This window comes from Triticum aestivum, chromosome 7A (assembly GCF_018294505.1).
Source record: "Triticum aestivum cultivar Chinese Spring chromosome 7A, IWGSC CS RefSeq v2.1, whole genome shotgun sequence".
In the NCBI taxonomy this organism is placed as follows: Eukaryota; Viridiplantae; Streptophyta; class Magnoliopsida; order Poales; family Poaceae; genus Triticum; species Triticum aestivum.
Window position 1 is genome coordinate 228,168,754 of NC_057812.1, and position 17,249 is coordinate 228,186,002.

At 48.7% G+C, this 17,249-nt stretch overlaps 2 protein-coding genes across 3 annotated transcripts; one reads left to right on the top strand and one right to left on the bottom strand.

Annotated features, from left to right (window-relative positions):
• The first annotated feature begins 5,729 nt into the window (after positions 1-5,729).
• Positions 5,730-8,216, top strand: LOC123151175 (receptor protein kinase-like protein ZAR1). The gene is made up of 2 exons (XM_044570920.1): positions 5,730-7,196; positions 7,291-8,216. Exons 1-2 carry the CDS (start codon positions 5,864-5,866, stop codon positions 7,905-7,907), a joined length of 1,950 nt encoding a protein of 649 aa, XP_044426855.1. The 5' UTR covers positions 5,730-5,863; the 3' UTR covers positions 7,908-8,216.
• A 1,084-nt stretch (positions 8,217-9,300) lies between these two features.
• On the bottom strand, positions 9,301-16,752 carry LOC123151176 (putative tRNA (cytidine(34)-2'-O)-methyltransferase). 2 transcript variants are annotated; one of them, XR_006475536.1, is made up of 8 exons: positions 16,539-16,752; positions 16,356-16,462; positions 15,848-15,916; positions 15,682-15,740; positions 15,467-15,527; positions 15,334-15,387; positions 9,561-9,911; positions 9,301-9,482 (listed from the first exon to the last, which is right to left on the bottom strand). XR_006475536.1 is itself a non-coding variant. In XM_044570921.1 (7 exons), the coding sequence occupies exons 1-7, from the start codon at positions 16,666-16,668 to the stop codon at positions 9,633-9,635; spliced, it is 759 nt and encodes a 252-aa protein (XP_044426856.1). In that variant the 5' UTR covers positions 16,669-16,751; the 3' UTR covers positions 9,301-9,632. The 2 variants fall into 2 exon arrangements, 1 of the variants encoding a protein (XP_044426856.1); XM_044570921.1 differs by having other exon boundaries at positions 9,301-9,911; positions 16,539-16,751.
• Positions 16,753-17,249: the final 497 nt, after the last annotated feature.

A 17,249-nucleotide genomic window follows, 5' to 3' on the forward strand; every position in this document is an offset into this window, starting at 1 on the left:
TCCTAAGCAGCTCAAGGACCCTCGGAGAGAGTTGGGGATTTCCCGGTCTTCATATTTGATTCTTTTATCAAATAATGAAAAGAGGATTTGATTTTAATTATTTCTCTCCGAAAAATATTTCACATTAAAAATTAAAGAGAGGAGATAATATGACTTCTCCAAAATAAATGAAATATTGGAGAAAAAATATTAAAATCATTAAATTGATTTTTATTGGATTTTATTTGCATTAGAAAAATTGCATGTTTTTCAAAATTGCATTTTAGGGCCAAGAAAATGTTCATCTTGTTCTAAATATTTTATTTAGACGGTGAAAAATTATTTTGGCATTTTTAGTTTTTTATTTATTTTTTTCTAGGATTTTATTTCGGTCTGCGAAGTTTTTTTTAAAAAGAAAAAGAAAAAAAGAAAGAGGTTCCGCGCCGACTGGGCCTAAGGCCCAGCCACGCCAGGCCGCCGCCGCCGCCGCCACTCGGACCGGAGTCCGAGTTGGACTCCGCAGCCGCCGCGCCTTGCCCCCTCCTCCAAGTCGCCGCCCCCGCCCCTTTATATACGTCGCCACCCCCCCCCCCCAACACCGCCGCCGCCGCCGCCAACCCTGCCGCCCGCAGCCGCCGCCGCCGCCGCCAAGCCCCGCCACCCTCGCGAGCCGCTGCCCCGCCTCGCCAGAGGTAGCCACCGCGCCCCGCCGCCGGTTTTTTATAAAACCGTTCGGTTTTTTTAGAAACCCTAGGTACGTTTTTTTTGGATTCGCCGGTTTTTTTCGGTTCTTCCAGTTAGCGGACGTTCGTCCGTACGTTCGTTTTAACGAACGGTTCCTTGCCCATTAGAAACAACTAACGAACGCTCGTTCGTTAGTCTATTCGTGAGTTTTTTTATCGGATTTATTCCGCAATTTTTCTGATCGTGATTTCTGATCCGATCTTAGTTTCTGTTTATCTTTTCGCTCGTTTAACGGAATCAGGCGATTCAAGCGCCTGGAGTGTCGTCTTGAAACCCTCTTTCCGTTTAACCAACTGAAACAAGTTTTGCTATTGTAAAATTTGACCTAGTTTCAGATTAGTAAATGAAGCTTCTTTCTTTCGCCGTTTGAGTTTCGTTGCTCCGTTTGTTTTGATTCTTTTTGCGAACCGGAGTTCTTAATTTGAACTTTCTGGTCAACCTCTTTTTTATTTGAGTTTTGCTTGTGCATCGTTGCTTGTTACTTATGTATGTTATTGTTTGCTTGCGATAGAATTCCCGGAGTGTGAAGCGTGTTACTACGAGTCTCTAGGATTCGCAGATCATCAGCAAGGCAAGTAACACTTTGATCATATCCCATTATTACCCAGTTTTTATGCATTAGTTCCAATCCTCAAACATTGCATGATTAGGATGTCATTAACTTGTGGGTTGGGAAGTAGTTGCTGAAGTAGAACCTATTGCCCTATTATATTCAAACCCTTGGGAATTACTTCTACGTATTGCTTATATTGCTATGCTATGCTCGTAGACGTGGTTTGGGTTTGAGTGAAATTCATGTCAGATGTGAGATTGTTAATTAATGGTTCAACTTAAGGTGGCAACTTAATCAAACAACTGGGTGGATTGAGGCACCTGGGAACCCAGTGTTGTCTGTTTTTTTGGAAATCCCGGGGTACCCATGTGATCTTCCTATGGACCGCCACCCAGGCTCAAAGGGAACTGAGATGATTCATGCTAGAAACTTCCGTGTGCAGCCACAAGCTATTATGGGCTCTAGCATAGTTGAGTAAGTTACGTGAAACTCTTGAAGAGGTAGATCAGCAGGTAGTGGGTTTTGTAGGTTTGGTATGGTCTACCCGGAGTAGAGAGTTAATGTTTCTGAAAGATTGTGTCTCAGTCATCCGTTTCTCAAACACCATGTAGTGCGAGAAATCCAACGGAGGCGATCGAGTCTTGTGGGGAAAAGTGCGCAAACCTCTGCAGAGTGTACAATCTAATCATGGTTAGCCGTGTCCCCGGTTATGGACAATTCTTGAGTATCTAGTACTTGGGTTATCACATGTATCTCACCATGCTTAATTAATACTGTTGGGATGTTAATTCACTTTAATTAGGATTGAGTTGGGGATACCTTCTCAATGATGTTTCAACCACCATGATAGTAAAATTAAAATCTATTTCGTTGTTGTAGGGAAAAATTGGCTTTTCGCAAAACTACAACCATACAGCTTTCCACCAGCCATATATGCATGTAGTGATAGCATTATTCTGTTTCTGCTCTACTGTGTTATATTGCCAGCATATTCCATGTGCTGACCCGTTTTCGGGCTGCAACGTATTATGTTGCAGACTTTTCAGACAAGGAGTAAGGTTCGTTAGGTCGTTGCCGTGCAGCTCAGCTATGCCGTTGGAGTTGATGGACTCACCTTATCTTCCAAGCCTTCCGCTGTTATCGCATTAGTTGGCCTTAAGCCATATTATTGTAATAAGTTTTCTTTGGAGACATTCGATGTAATAGTGTGTGATTGCTACTCTGTTATAAATCCTTTGAGTACCGTGTGTGTCAGCATTACTGATCCAGGGATGACACTGAAGCGCAGAGACTTGACCATCTGAGGTCGGGTCGCTACAGTGTCTCAGACATGTCTACATAGTTCTTGAACCCGTAAGGTCTGCACGCTTAACGTTCGTTGACGATATAATGTTATATGAGTTATATGGTTTGGTGATCGAATGTTGTTCGGAGTCCCGGATGAGATCACAGACATGACGAGGAGCTCCGGAATGGTCCGGAGGTAAAGATTGATATATATATATATTATATATATATATAGGTCGATGTTCTTTGGACACCGAAAGAGTTTCGGGTGGTACCGGGTAATCATCGGATCACCGGAAGGAGTTTCGGGAAGCCCTGGCAGGCTATATGGGCTTAATGGACCGAAGGGGGAACACACCAGCCCACAAGGGGCTGGTGCGCCCCTCTCCCTGGCTACCGGCCCTAGGGGAAGGAAAGGGGGAGGGTTGGCCCCTCCCGCCTTTCCCTCCTCATGAGAGAAAGGAAAGGGGGGCCGCCACCTCCTCCTGCCTTCCTCCCGCGCACAAACAAAGGAAAAGGGGGCGACCAAGGGCAGGAGCCCAAGGGGGATTCGGCCACCCTTGGGGCGGCTCCTGCCTGCCTCCCCTCTCCCCCACCTATATATATGAGGGAGGGGGGCGCCACACAAGGACACAACAATCTCTTAGCCGTGTGCGGCGCCCCTCTCCATAGTTTCGTCCTTCGGTCATATTTTCGGAGTGCTTAGGCGAATCCCTGCGAAGATAGCATCAGCACCACCGTCACCACGTTGTCGTGCTGCCGGAACTCATCTACTACTTCGCCCGTCTTGCTGGATCAAGAAGGCGAGTACGTCACCGAGCTGAACGTGTGCTAAACGCGGAGGTGCCGTATGTTCGGACTTGATCAGTTGGATCGCAAAGAAGTTCGACTACATCAACCGCGTTAATAAACACTTCGGCTTACGGTCTACAAGGGTACGTAGACACATTCTCTTCTCTCGTTGCTATGCGTCTCCATGGATAGATCTTGCGTGTGCGTAGATTTTTTTTGTTTTCCATGCAATGTTCCCCAACAATGCCTTCTTTGCATCCCGGAAGGCTGTATGCAACAATAATTGTCGTGTCACCATGACCGTTAGATCGATGTGACCACATCGTTCGAGCTCGAGCTGCCACAAGGGGACTCGAACATGATCGTGTATAGGTTTACCGTCTGAGAGGCTCTTCCGCGTCGGGGACCCGTCCAGCCTGTGGAAATGTTCATGTCGAATTTTTATTCTTTTGATCACTTCTAGGTCACCGTTGGATTTGTCATGGAATGATGGCTATGGAAACACCAACCTTGGCGAATTCATATTCAACAAGTTCATCGACTCGCCGGATTCAGACGACAAAGATGTTGAAATGATGATGATGATGAGCATCCAAGAGGAGACGGAGAAGGCGGAGGATCACGTACTCAACTTCAAAGTTCCATAGAGGGCCGGAGAGTTGTTCCCCGGGATAGTATTGCCCGTGCATGGCTTATGTACACGGATTATTTCTCTGTAGACCCAACATACCATGAAGGTTTCTTTCGACATTGCTTTTAGATGAACATGAATTTGTTCTTTGCGCGTCGTGAGTGTCGTGGAGAAGGTTGATGACAACTTCAAGCCGAGGAGGATTGTTGCGAACAACTTTCTTTCTCTCCTCTGCAGAAATGCACGGCTGCTTGCTTATGGTAAGGCCGCATACGCAATTGATTATTGAAATCTGGATGGGAGAGACCGTGAACACCACAATGCAATTTGCATGCACTGTGGTGAATGTGTTTGGACCAGAGTACCCGATAGAGTCAACTATGGAGGACACGGAAAAAGTGTTGGCAATTGGAGTTACGAGAGGATTCCCAGGTATGCTAGGTTTAGTTGGTTGCATGCACTCGCAAGGAAGGATGTGGAGAGGGCATTCAGAGTGCTCCAAACTCGTCGGGGGCATTGTTTGTGGAGTTGCAATGATGTGGGGAGCAAAGACACTTTGACAACTCATGATATGTTGCGTAATCTTACAATCATGATTGTCGAGGATGAGGATGAAGTAGCAGCGCACACACATGATTTTGAGAAGCCCGGTGTTCGGCTCCGCCTCCCGGAACAAGAGGCCGAGCATAGTTACGAACTTTCTGAAGATGCACCGACAACTATAAGATTAACGGGTGCATACGCGACCTCTCAATGATCTTGTGGAGTATATGTAGATTCAGGCTGGAATTCACTAAACTTTGTTTTTAATTTTTGGTTATGCACTATGGACAATATTTATGTTCGGGCTATGGTTTTGTTATGTATTGTTAAGTGTGAATAATTTGTATTTGTGTGCACTAACATTGATGATTGACGTGCATGTGTTTGTATGTATTTAATGTTTTAAAAGTAAGAATTATGGTTATAAATGTGTTCATTTGAGGCTGACCGGTATGTTATACTATGATCCAAATTCAAGTATAAAGATAAAAACTAATTTCTAATTGACCTAGATCACTTGTGTTGTATATACCCATTGTAAGTCACCGCATGGACTAAAGATCGTTTGATTTACATGTCGTATTCCACGGGCGTGTAGGGGCTGGACTGCTCTAAGAGCCAATACGGAGTGCCTTGGTGACAGATTTGAAAATCGGAAACATCCCCAATTATTTAATCCTTACGGGACTGTAAGCAGGCACCATCAACCAGTAATCAAATTCAATCAGGACCCCACACACAGCCCCAGTCCCATGTGCCGGCGCCTGCATAAATTCAAACGAAGAGGCTCGAACCCAGCAGGGGCCCAGCGCACAGCCTCAGGAGTAGCCAATCACCCCGACCACTCCAGCAGAACAAGCATACTAGTACTAGTAGGAGTATGATATCAACGTTAACCCTGGGGATTATAAACTACTAATCCATGCGATTTCCCACATGCCAACACGCTTAATTACTCCTTTAGCAAAAGTCGCCCCGAGCACAGAGCTTCGATCGAATCCACCAGCCAAGCCCACCTCGCCCCTCCCCCTCCCCCTCCAGCGCAGCTCCCCGTGCCCTGCGGTTCGAATCTCCATCCCCGAAATGCCCCTCACGTAGGCCCCAAATAACAGAAGGGACATCATCCTCCAGGTGGGTATTTCCGTCATTTCGCAAGTAAAATCTCACTCCCCGGCCTAAACCCAGTCTCCCCGGTTCCCCAATCCCTCGGCTGTCCTCTTCTCCCCCTCTTCCGTGCTGCAACCCCACGTACTCCCAAGAAATGGCAGGGCTGTTTGTTGTAGTCTAGCGCGAGCCATTCCGAGGGGCAGATACGAGTTCTTTCTCCCGTCGCAATGGCGGCCGTGCGGGCGGCGGCGGTGGCGGTGCTGCTGGCGGCCGTGGCCGTGGCGGCGGCCGCGCTGAACACGGACGGCCTGGCGCTTCTCGCGCTCAAGTTCGCGGTGACCGATGACCCTGGCAGCGGTCTCGACACCTGGAGGGACGCCGACCCCGACCCCTGCGGCTGGGCCGGCGTCACCTGCGTCGACGGCGGCGGGGGCCGGGTCGCCGGCGTCGAGCTCGCCAACCTCTCGCTCGCGGGCTACCTGCCCTCCGAGCTCTCCCTGCTCTCCGAGCTCGAGACGCTGGCGCTGCCGTCCAACCGCCTCTCCGGCCAGATCCCGGTCGCCATCTCCGCGCTGCAGAAGCTCACCACCCTAGACCTGGCGCACAACTTCCTGTCCGGCCAGATTCCCGCCGGGATTGGGAGGCTCGCCTCCTTGTCCCGCCTCGATTTGTCCTCCAACCAGCTCAACGGGACGCTCCCGCCGTCCATCGCGGGGCTTCCGCGTCTCTCCGGCGTGCTCAACCTCAGCTACAACCATTTCGTCGGCGGGATCCCGCCGGAGTTCGGCGGCATTCCCGTCGCTGTCAGCCTTGACCTCCGGGGGAACGACCTCGCCGGCGAGATCCCGCAGGTGGGCTCGCTCGTCAACCAGGGCCCCACCGCCTTCGACGACAACCCGAGGCTCTGCGGGTTCCCGCTCAAGATCGAGTGCGCCGGGGAGAGGGATGAGCCAAGAATCCCGCAGTCGAACCCTGGCATGAACCCTGGTGCGGCGGCGCAGGTTGGGAGGCCGCCGAAGCGTCGGTCGTCGCCCACGGTGCCGATTCTTGCCGTCATTGTGGTGGCGGCCATCGTCGCAGGGCTAGTGCTGCAGTGGCAGTGCCGGAGGCGGTGCGCTGCGACGACCAGGGACGAGGAGAAGGAGTCGTCGACCAAGGAGAAGAGCGCGGCGGTGACGCTCGCCGGCACTGAAGAGCGGCGCGGCGGCGGGGAGGAGGGGGAGCTGTTCGTGGCCGTGGACGACGGTTTCGGGATGGAGCTGGAGGAGCTGCTCCGGGCGTCCGCCTACGTCGTGGGGAAGAGCCGCGGCGGCATCGTGTACAGGGTCGTCCCCGGCCGCGGCACCGCCGTGGCCGTCCGCCGTCTCAGCGAGCCCGACGACGGCGATGGCACTGAGTCCGGGTGGCGCCGGCGCCGTGCCTTCGAGGCCGAGGCTGCCGCCATCGGCCGCGCGCGCCATCCCAACGTCGCCCGCCTCCGCGCATACTACTACGCCCCAGACGAGAAGCTGCTCATCTACGACTACCTCGGCAATGGCTCCCTCCACTCCGCCCTCCACGGTAATGTGCCGCCGAAATCTTGTCTTGTTAACTGCTAGACTAGAGGTTGCATTTGATCCAGAGATAGTGGCACTGAATAGCATGTTTGAATCAGGTGGCCCGACGGCTTCGCCAACGCCATTGCCGTGGTCGGTGAGGCTGTCCATCGTGCAGGGCGCGGCGAGGGGGCTGGCATACCTGCACGAGTGCAGCCCTCGCCGGTACGTGCACGGCTGCATCAAGTCGTCCAAGATCCTGCTCGACGACGAGCTCCGTCCGCACGTCTCCGGCTTCGGCCTCGCTCGCCTCGTCGCCGGCGCGCACAAGACGGCGCAGTCGAGGAAGCTCGGCAGCGCGGCGTGCGCGCTCCGCAGCGGCGCCCTGTCGGCGCTGTCGTACGTGGCGCCGGAGCTGCGCGCGCCGGGGGGCACGGCCGCGGCGGCGACGCAGAAAGGGGACGTGTTCGCGTTCGGGGTGCTGCTGCTGGAGGCGGTGACCGGGCGGCAGCCGACGGAGGGGGAGGGCGGGCTGGAGCTGGAGGCGTGGGTGCGGCGAGCCTTCAAGGAGGAGCGGCCGCTGTCGGAGGTGGTGGACCCGACGCTGCTCGGCGAGGTGCACGCCAAGAAGCAGGTCCTCGCCGTGTTCCACGTGGCGCTCGGCTGCACCGAGCCCGACCCGGAGCTGCGCCCCCGCATGCGCGCCGTCGCCGAGAGCCTCGACCGGGTGAACTAGTCCGGCGATCCATCATCAATCATTCCGGGGAACGGAAGCCATGACCCGTCATTCTCGTCGACCATCAGCAGCAGTAGTTCCTGAAATCCTTAGCTCCGCAGATTAGCATCATTTGCCAACGTTATTAGGTTTAGAGAGACGGTGAAGAAACCAGCCAAGAATCGTTCGCTGATGTGCGTTTGGTACTCCTTTTTTTGTAGCTGCAATCTTCGCGGCCGTGTATGTATGTAACCGATGATCATGATCTGGACAATTTGCATCCTCCTTTCGCTAGCGTTTTCGGAATGCAGCAGCAAGCATTGTTGCACTTTCTCTTTTGCGGTGAGAACTGAGAAAAAGCATTGGCTGGTGGCTTTCTTGGGGTTTGGAACCTGGGGAATGGGAGGCGTGTTGCGGTGCGAGCAATGCTAGACGTACAGGAAGTTACAGGGGGTTTACGGGGCTGTTGGGGTGTGATTGGCAGAGATCTAATTAGAAGGGCAGGCCCACCAGTGAAAATCAGGGGGAAAATCAGGGGGGCGCCAGTTAGATGAAGCCACGTTCTGTTCCTGTAAAGTTTTGTATCAATCACCCTGTATGTCTAGTATTATTGGATGCGGTGCTGTACACCTTTGGGCCAGTTGACCCTGAAAGATGCGACAACGACACAGGAGGGGCTGCGTCCATCAGTGTCAGCGCATTGTCTTTTTACCTGTGCCCTGCCGTGCTGTGGGCCTGTGGCTGTGCATGCACAGCGAAACAGCCACACGCAATGGCGCAGTAGACTGGGTTCAGTGGCAACACGCGGGTAGGTTCAGTGGCCCGTGTCTAGTCTAGGTTCGCCTGGTACGGTTTCTTGTTGAGGTGAAATGGGTTCCCTACACTTTAATGACAGCCTGAGATTCTTGCTGAAGAATGGAGGTAGTCATTGCACATTCGCAGTGCTAGATTGGTCATGGGTGCCATCATGCACGGGGATCCAATGTAAACATAATCATTTGCGATTTAGATCGAATCTGGTGTTATGTCAACGTTTTGCTTAGACCCTCGCACTGTAATCATCTCTATTTGGAGTTCTTGATTTTCGGATGCATTTTTACCAGGAAAGCTGACAAAATATGAAGGCCAGAGAGAAGTTTTTTCTTCTCCTTTCACTGTGGCAGCACATGAAGGACATTCAAACTTGAAAGGTTTAAATGCAGGGCACTGGATACGCAGTCATCAAATCCTGCAGGAGCATGGAGGAACTGCTCCTGATGACCTTGACATTTATAATCCTGCAGACCAACCGATGGATGATCCAATAATTCACCACTTGAACGTGACAGCTGCTCAGGGTGGGCGCTATTTGGCCCGTGATCTGACAGAGGTTTTAAATAGCAGTAAAGTTCTTCACCAACCTTCCACGCCAAGATGATAAAGCGTCATGCAAATTTAAACAACCCCTTAATGGTTTAGGACAAGTAGGCAGCTCAGTGTACTGGAGGTTAGAAGAGACCCCCCATCTAGTTTCTTGTCATGTCTAATTACCTCCTGACCGCAAAGTGTATACATCCAATTGGTCTTTGGAAAGTCCAGTACACATTTTGGTTGAGACTGCAAGCAAAAGAAGAAGATCCAGACCCCGCAAAAAAAATTAAAAAAAAAATCCAGATCAAATGCTAACAAAATTACCAGGCACCGGGCATACAGCTGAAGAAACTCTTGATGTGTAGTTTCATCGATTGATTCTCAGGTAAAGTATTTTCATCCATAGATATCCTCTGCTGGGAACAGTCCTTGCGCTTCCTCTGGGAGATCAGGTTGGTACTGGAGCTGCTCGTAGTTCAGCTGCCTCGCTGCTTCGTACAGCGCTACTCCAACACTCACCGAGAGGTTCAGGCACCGGACATAGGTTTCCACCATCGGAATTCGGATGGTTCCACCACCCAGGGCTTCTCCGGAGCAGTCTTCCAGGGCGGACTCTGGTAGCCCTTTTGTCTCGGACCCGAATACTAGCCAGTCCCCAGGCTTATATGAGAAATCCTGAACGAAACATGTCGACAATAAGCTAACAAAATACAATCATCTATTCAGAGAATATGACTTGTATGTTTACATTGCATTGATCTGTCCGCACACATCGGTTATGGGATGGCTGACCCAGAAAGAACTTCAAGGGGTGGACAAGTATTATATAAACATTTTAAGTGTCAACAATTCAACATGATTCATGTAAATGCACAATTATGAATAATTAGGTGTCGAAGTGTTAACAACAAGAAAAGGACACGACAACCCATTTATGATACTGAACGAATGAAGGATGAAGGAAAAAAAAATGAACACAGATAGCTGTCATGAGCAACATACAACTTCTATGGGTCACTGGCTTTTTCCTTGATAATGATGGACCACTGTGGGTTGAGAGATTCACTATGTGGGAGATAAACATACATGGCGTAATCATAGTTGGGAGAGTTAATTGCATATAAGTACCACAATTGGGGTTAGGTTAACGGATCGGAACCTCGCAAAAAAAAAGGTTAACGGATCGGAACCACTGTGGTCGTGTACTGGGCCGGTGCGTGCATCCCATGTGCTAAGTAGCCACTGGCTAGCCAGATCGATCAGGATACCCGGAGCTTGCTACGTACGTGCAATTGGCGTGAGGCCTGGGCGCTTGCCGCTCAGCGGCATGGTGGCCTGCATGACGTGAATCGCTGCACTGCTGTGAGTGGCGTGCTGGAGGCGCGGGACTATGCGGGGAGCTTGGCGTCGAGAACGGATGCTGCAGGAGCGAGGAGCTCGAGAGGCGGGGGACTGGGGAGAGAGAGAGAGAGAGAGAGGACACGAGGAAGAAGATGGAACTGACAAGTGGGTCCATGTATGACTCAGCGGGTTGTTCATGTGTGCCCCATCCGTCAGAAACACTATCAAAACCAGTATGTGCAACACCTCACCCCAAAACCAGTGCTGACTTGCAAAAAAATTGAAAAGTGGTACTGATCCGTTAAGCTAGCCTCAATTGTGGTACTTTTATGCAATTAACTCTAGTTGGGATGCTAGCCGGTTCGTTAAAGAAAGATTGGATAGACTATGCCCTCGAGGAGTTGATGTGCAAGATTCCTTAACCTTTAAGTCCTAATAGAGATCCATATCATTCGGACCATAGGCCTATAACTATCCAAATAGAGGAAGCTGGGAGATCATATTTTTTCAGGAGAATGGCGCGTAGTTTCAAGTTTGAAGCTAGGTTGTTGCAAGAAGATTGCGAGATCGTGGTCAACAATGTTTGGACCAACGCTGGCATGCGAGGGGACCATAATACTCAGGTGATGTTATGCAGGGTGGCAGGAGATTTGAAAGACTGGGATGCAAACTGTTGGGAACCACGTCATACAAGAGGTTCTTCGGATATTGAAGGAGAAATGCGCGACGGGTGGAACTATACACTCAGTGCTAATTCCAAAGCATGCCAACCCAGTGAGCATAGACCTGAGACCAATAAGCCTGTGTAACGTGGCGTATAAGCTGGTCTCCAAGGTAATCACAAACAGGCGCAAGGTAATCCTTCCCGACATCACCTCCCCCAACCAGAGTACCTTTGTGCGTGGGAGACTAATCTTGGATAATATTCTATTGGCATATGAGCTAACTCACTTCCTGCGGAGGAGAAAAAGGGGCTTGATGGGCTATGCAGCTATTAAATTGGATATGAGCAAAGCCTACGACCATGTTGAATGAACATTTTTGAGAGTCATGATGCAAAGGCTGGGTTTCAACATGGGCTGGATTAAACTGATAATAGTGCGTCTCGACTGTTAGGTACCAAATCAAGGTGAACCAAGATACAACTGAAATTATTACACCCCAAGGGCCTGCGCCAAGGAGACCCTCTCTCTACTTGTTTCTTATCTGTGCAGAGGGGTTCTCAGCCATGTTACATGAAGCTGAGATGAGAGGATCATTAAAGGGAATCAAGATCTGTAGAGAAGCTCCCAGTGTAAGTCAGTTACTCTTTGTAAATGAGTCATTTACTACTCATGGAGGCCAATGCTGAGAGTGCTCATGAAGTAAATAGAATATTGAATACTTATGAAGCCTCTTCAGGCCAAATGATTAACAAAGACAAATCCACAACACTATTCAGCGCAAACACAAGGCAAGGGCTAAAGGAGGAAATGAGAAGTATTCTACAGATTACTTCGGAAGGTCTTTCCTCAAAATATCTAGGTGTTCCATCCTATGTGGGCAAGGCCAGGAAAAGGACCTTTAAGTATATTAAAGAGTGTGTGGAAAAAGATCTAAGGCTGGAAGGAAAAACTCCTTTCAAAAAGAGGGAAAGAAATCCTTGTAAAAGCAGTTGCACAAGCAATCCCCGTGTACTCCGTGGCTTGCTTTGATCTAACCAAGTCCTTGTGCGACGAGCTGAGCACTATGATCAATAGATACTGGTGGAGTCAAATGGACAAGGAGAATAAAACACACTGGGTCAGCTGGGAAATATTGATGAAGACAAAGAAAACTGGAGGTCTGGGCTTTAGGGACTTACACGCCTTCAATCTAGCTATGCATACAAGACAGGCATGGAGGCTTATTCAAAACTCATCTTCCTTATGTGCGCAGGTTTTGTCAGCACAGTATTACCCAAATGGGTCAACTCTACATGCCAACCCCACAGATGGCACCTTACACTTGGCCTAGTATACTAGAGGGAGTAAACCTGCTCAAGAAGGGGATCATATGGAGAGTTGGCAGTGGTACCAACACCAATATTTGGTCTGACCCATGGATTCCAAGAGGAAGAACTAGAAGAGTCATCACTCAAACGGGCAGACATGTTGTAACTAAAGTAAAAGACTGATTGATCCTGCCACAAACAACTGGGATGCAGACCTAATAAGGCAAACCTTCCTCCCTGAAGATGCAAAGATTATTTTGCAAATCACAATTCATGAACATAATGATGATATCATAGCATGGCCTTTTGATAAAATAAAAAAGGTATATTTTCTGTAAAATCTGCATACAGAGTTGCGATGGCTACTGCAGCTTGTGAACCCACTGCAGGGCTAACTTCTTCCTCAAGTGCAGATGAAGAAACATGTGGTTTCGACTGGCCGAAGCTGTGGTCACTTCCCCTTAGAAACAAAGTTCTTCATTTCATATGGCGTCTGTGTACGGATAGCTTACCCCTGTGCATGAAGCTTCAGCACAAAGGCATGCATGTAGAAACCCGTTGTCCTGTTTGTTTTTGATTCGATGAGGATGGCAGGCGTTGTTTCATTAAATGTAAGAAGGTTAAGGATGTGCGGAGGAAACCTCAGCTGGAGCATGTTAGACTGCAGATTCTTCCTTCTGCAGATGCACTGAGCTGCATGGAGCAAATCTTGAACCTCAATGAGGAGGGAAAACTTAAATCTTGCCTGCTCCTTTGGCAATGGTGGCATGAAAGAAATAGGGCAAATGCAGGAGATGCTATTAAATTTTCTGATGAAATGTCATTCTATTGATTATCTTTGTATGCATCTCTTTAAGGTACAACAAAGTGGGAAAGTGCAGAAGCAGCAGCAAAAAGAAAGATGGTCCAGACCTCCACTGGGAACTCTGAAAATCAACGCAGATGGCGCCTTCCTGAAGGAGACAAATACTTGAGGTTGGGGCTTTGTTAGTATAGATGCTTGTGGTGTGGCACTGGCTGCTGGTGCGAGTAATCTGGATTCTGGAGAGATTCTCGGATGCGCTTCATTCAGAGGCTTTGGCAATGCTTTATGTCATAAACACAGTCACTCAGCTAGGCTGCGACCGAGTGATGATAGAAACAGATTCTGTGCAACTGAAGAATGCAGCAACCACTGAAGGCTTTGATCTATCAGTTTTAGGAGCGATTTAAAAAAATATTAGAGTATAGATGCCTGTGGGTTTCAATGATGTATGTGTGGCGTCTTGTCCTCAAACTTGTAATGGAGTTGCGCATCTGTTAGCTGCATGTGGCACTAAACTGCGAGCTAGCTTGTGTGAGATCTGGCTTCACCAGCTTCCAGACTTTGTAAAAGACGCTGTTGCTGGCAATTTGTAAAGCCCTTCTATATAATGGAATGCTTTGTGTTCCTTTAAAAAATAGACATAGTGCCTAAGGTTGTATCTGTTAGAGCAACTCTAGCAGAGTCGCCAATAAAGCCCGATAGGCAAATAACTGCTAAAATACCAGTCTAGCAGATTCGCCATACAATCCTCAATCGACAAATTTTTGGAGGACACTCCATATTTCCCTTCCTCTCTCTTCCCCTCTCTTCTGCGCCAATACCAATGTCGCAGCCGCGTTTCCCGGTCCCTTAATGGCTGCCCGCCGTCTGCCCAACTGCCCATTAATGGCTGGCCACGCCCGTTCCTGCCACCATTTCCTCCCGCCTGCATCCTTTCCTGCCGCCCGACGCTATAAGAGGCCGGCGCCTCCCCCTCCCCTTCTCCACTCCCCCTCCACATCTCCCTTATGGGAGATCTCACAAGGCCAGACCCCATGGCCGCCGGCATCAAGCAGGATGAGGACGAGGCACTGCTCGAGCAAGCGCCCCCCACCCCCCACCCCCACCCATCAAGCAGGAGGAGGATGTCGTGTACGACGAGAAAGCGGGTGGGCGTATTTCAAGATCGCCATGGCGGCAAGATGGATGCCAAGAGGGAGCACTGCATTTAGGGGGCTGCCCCCAAAGCCGACAATGGCACATGGCTGGAGTGGGACGAGGCCTTAGCCCGTTTCCGCCCATTGAGGCCGCCAATACCTCATTCCACGCCGGCACGCCCACCACCGGCAAGTCCTCCCGCCGCCCGCCACACTTTACTTTAGTTAATTTTCTATATGTATTAAGCTGCAGTGTGACTCATTTTCTGCCCCTATATATGAATGAAATCTATTTAGCAACATTTACTTTGCAAGTTTATAATTGTTTGAGGTTGATCTTGCCCAAAAAAATTCAAGAAAAAAAATATGGCGCGTTTTTGGCGACTCTGTGCATGCGCACAGCCTCCAAAAAATTATGGAGGGCATTCCAAACCGGTTTTGGAGGCTGTGGATATGCCGATTCTACTAGAGCTGCTCTTAAAAATGGTTCACTAACTACTACCATCCCTACAGAGACTGTTGACCAAATGATACGAAGTATTTGAAACAATGGAAAACATTTAAGTATATAACGATTTACTTTAAGGAGATGGATTTGATTAATATAAAAATCCGGTTCAGGAAAAGTTGTCATTTTGGACACAGATTGCGTGCTAACATCTTTTAAACTGTTTATAATAGATGGTAAAACATAGTGTATTTTTTCTTAAAAGTGAGTTATAATATTTGTTGGGTTTCGTAAATATACTACAACATAAATTAGTGGTGAAAATTGTTGCATTTGGAGACCATGCAGATGTCCAAAACACCGCTTTGATAGAACCAGAGGGAGTAGTTACTCACTGAATGAATGTGGGTGCCTCTTTTGGTAAATGCCAACAATCTTTTTTGCCCATCCTAATGCAAAGAAACACAATAGTTAAAACTTCACAAATATGCAGTAGTTACATTGATGTCAAATGATAAACTATTGTACCTGCTTCATGAAATAATCTCGGAACTCATCCCAGGAGTCATGAATCTTAACGACAACATATCTTAGTATAAATAGTTAAGGTTGAGACTTGCTACACTTCAAAGACACACTCGACAAAAGATTGGTCATGAATGCACCGCTGAGAGCAGCAGCCAGCAGGTTCAAATCACTGATTTGCAAATCATACAAATGGAGTATCTCCACATATAGGATACGGCCAATAATCCAATCCAGCACGCTTAAGTTTTGTGTCATCCACATGAAAACCCAATGGCTGCGAATATCGATGAAGAAAAATCATTCAGATCAAATAATACAATATAAAGCATGCACATTCTATAACATGTGTCTGGGGGACACAACAATGAGTACTAACCTTACCCCGACAAGATGGAGGCCAACTGCTGAAGCTGCACAAGTCCTTGCAATAGATCCTGTATTTCCTGGGATCTATGATGTAAACTTATAGTTTAGTGACAAGCAGCTAATTCGATACCTCAAAGAATCATCTCACTGACATGGTGTGCATTATTCTTCTACACAATACTACTACTTTCATTTGCAGTAATAGATTAATAATTCACTAAATCAAGCCAACATACTACTCCCTCCGTTTCAAAATAGATGACCCAACTTTATACTAAAGTTAGTATAAAGTTGAGTCATCTATTTTGGAACGGAGGGAGTAGTACTAAGTTACATGTTTGTTAAATTTTTACATTCAGAGTAGCAGAAACATTAATTAATTTCGTAGGGACTAGCAGAGTAGCAGTGCCTGTAATTTTGGACTCACAACCACCATCTACAAAAGTTGACACGCTACACCTTCATCCGTGAAGTACGTCACTGCCAATCGGCCGAGAAAATAAGTTGCAAACGGAGCAATTACCAGAGGGGAAACCAGCACCACATGGAGCATCCTCTTGGCGCGCGCGACCTCCACGCCGCTCCCCACGGGTCCAGCCGCGGCTCCATTGCCGCTGGAAGCAACTGCAACTGCAAGCGCACGGGCAATCACGGAATCATTAAAAAGGGGCCGGCCGGAATAGCAGGAGACGAGCTTGTCACGCACGGGAACAGGAGGCAGATGAAGAGGCTACGCGGCACGGTTGGCGATGCCTGCAGCCGTGCGCGGCCGCTGAAAATCCGGCGAATGCCGCGCGGCTGTGGGCGAGAGCGCGTAGCCGCAAGCCCACCTCCATGTTTGTCTCCCTGGACGGCGGCGGCTTCTTCCTCCGAGCGCTCAGTTTCCCGGGATAAGGTGCGACCGAAACTGCAACGGTATCGGCCTTATCATGGGCCTAATGTGGGATAGCTTCGGCTGGGATACGGGCTTTGGTCCTAGGAATCTGCAAAAACCTCTGTTTGCTAAATCTTTTTCTTTTTCTAATTTCTGAGGACATGTACAATGATTGATAAAGTCTTGCATGTAATTTAGAGATGAAAAAAAAATGTCTACAATGAGTCATCTCTTAGCCTTATCTTCAATAGCTAGCTATTTCTAAAAACATGGTGAGACATATTGTGCTAAGAGATCATCAATAGCTAGCCTTGAATAAAAGAAGACAAGTCTTTCTTATGATTTCTCTCTCCTCCATCTCACTATTTATTCTATTTGGCATTTCTAAGATAGAACCATTGTACATGCCCTAAAAGAACAACTAACCAAGGGGACCCCCTTGCGTGAGTCCACAAGGGTCATTGATTGGTTTGCTACCAATATTTTGCATTCCCAACATTTGGCAAAATCAAAAGTTGACAATATTTGACAACCATTGGTGAG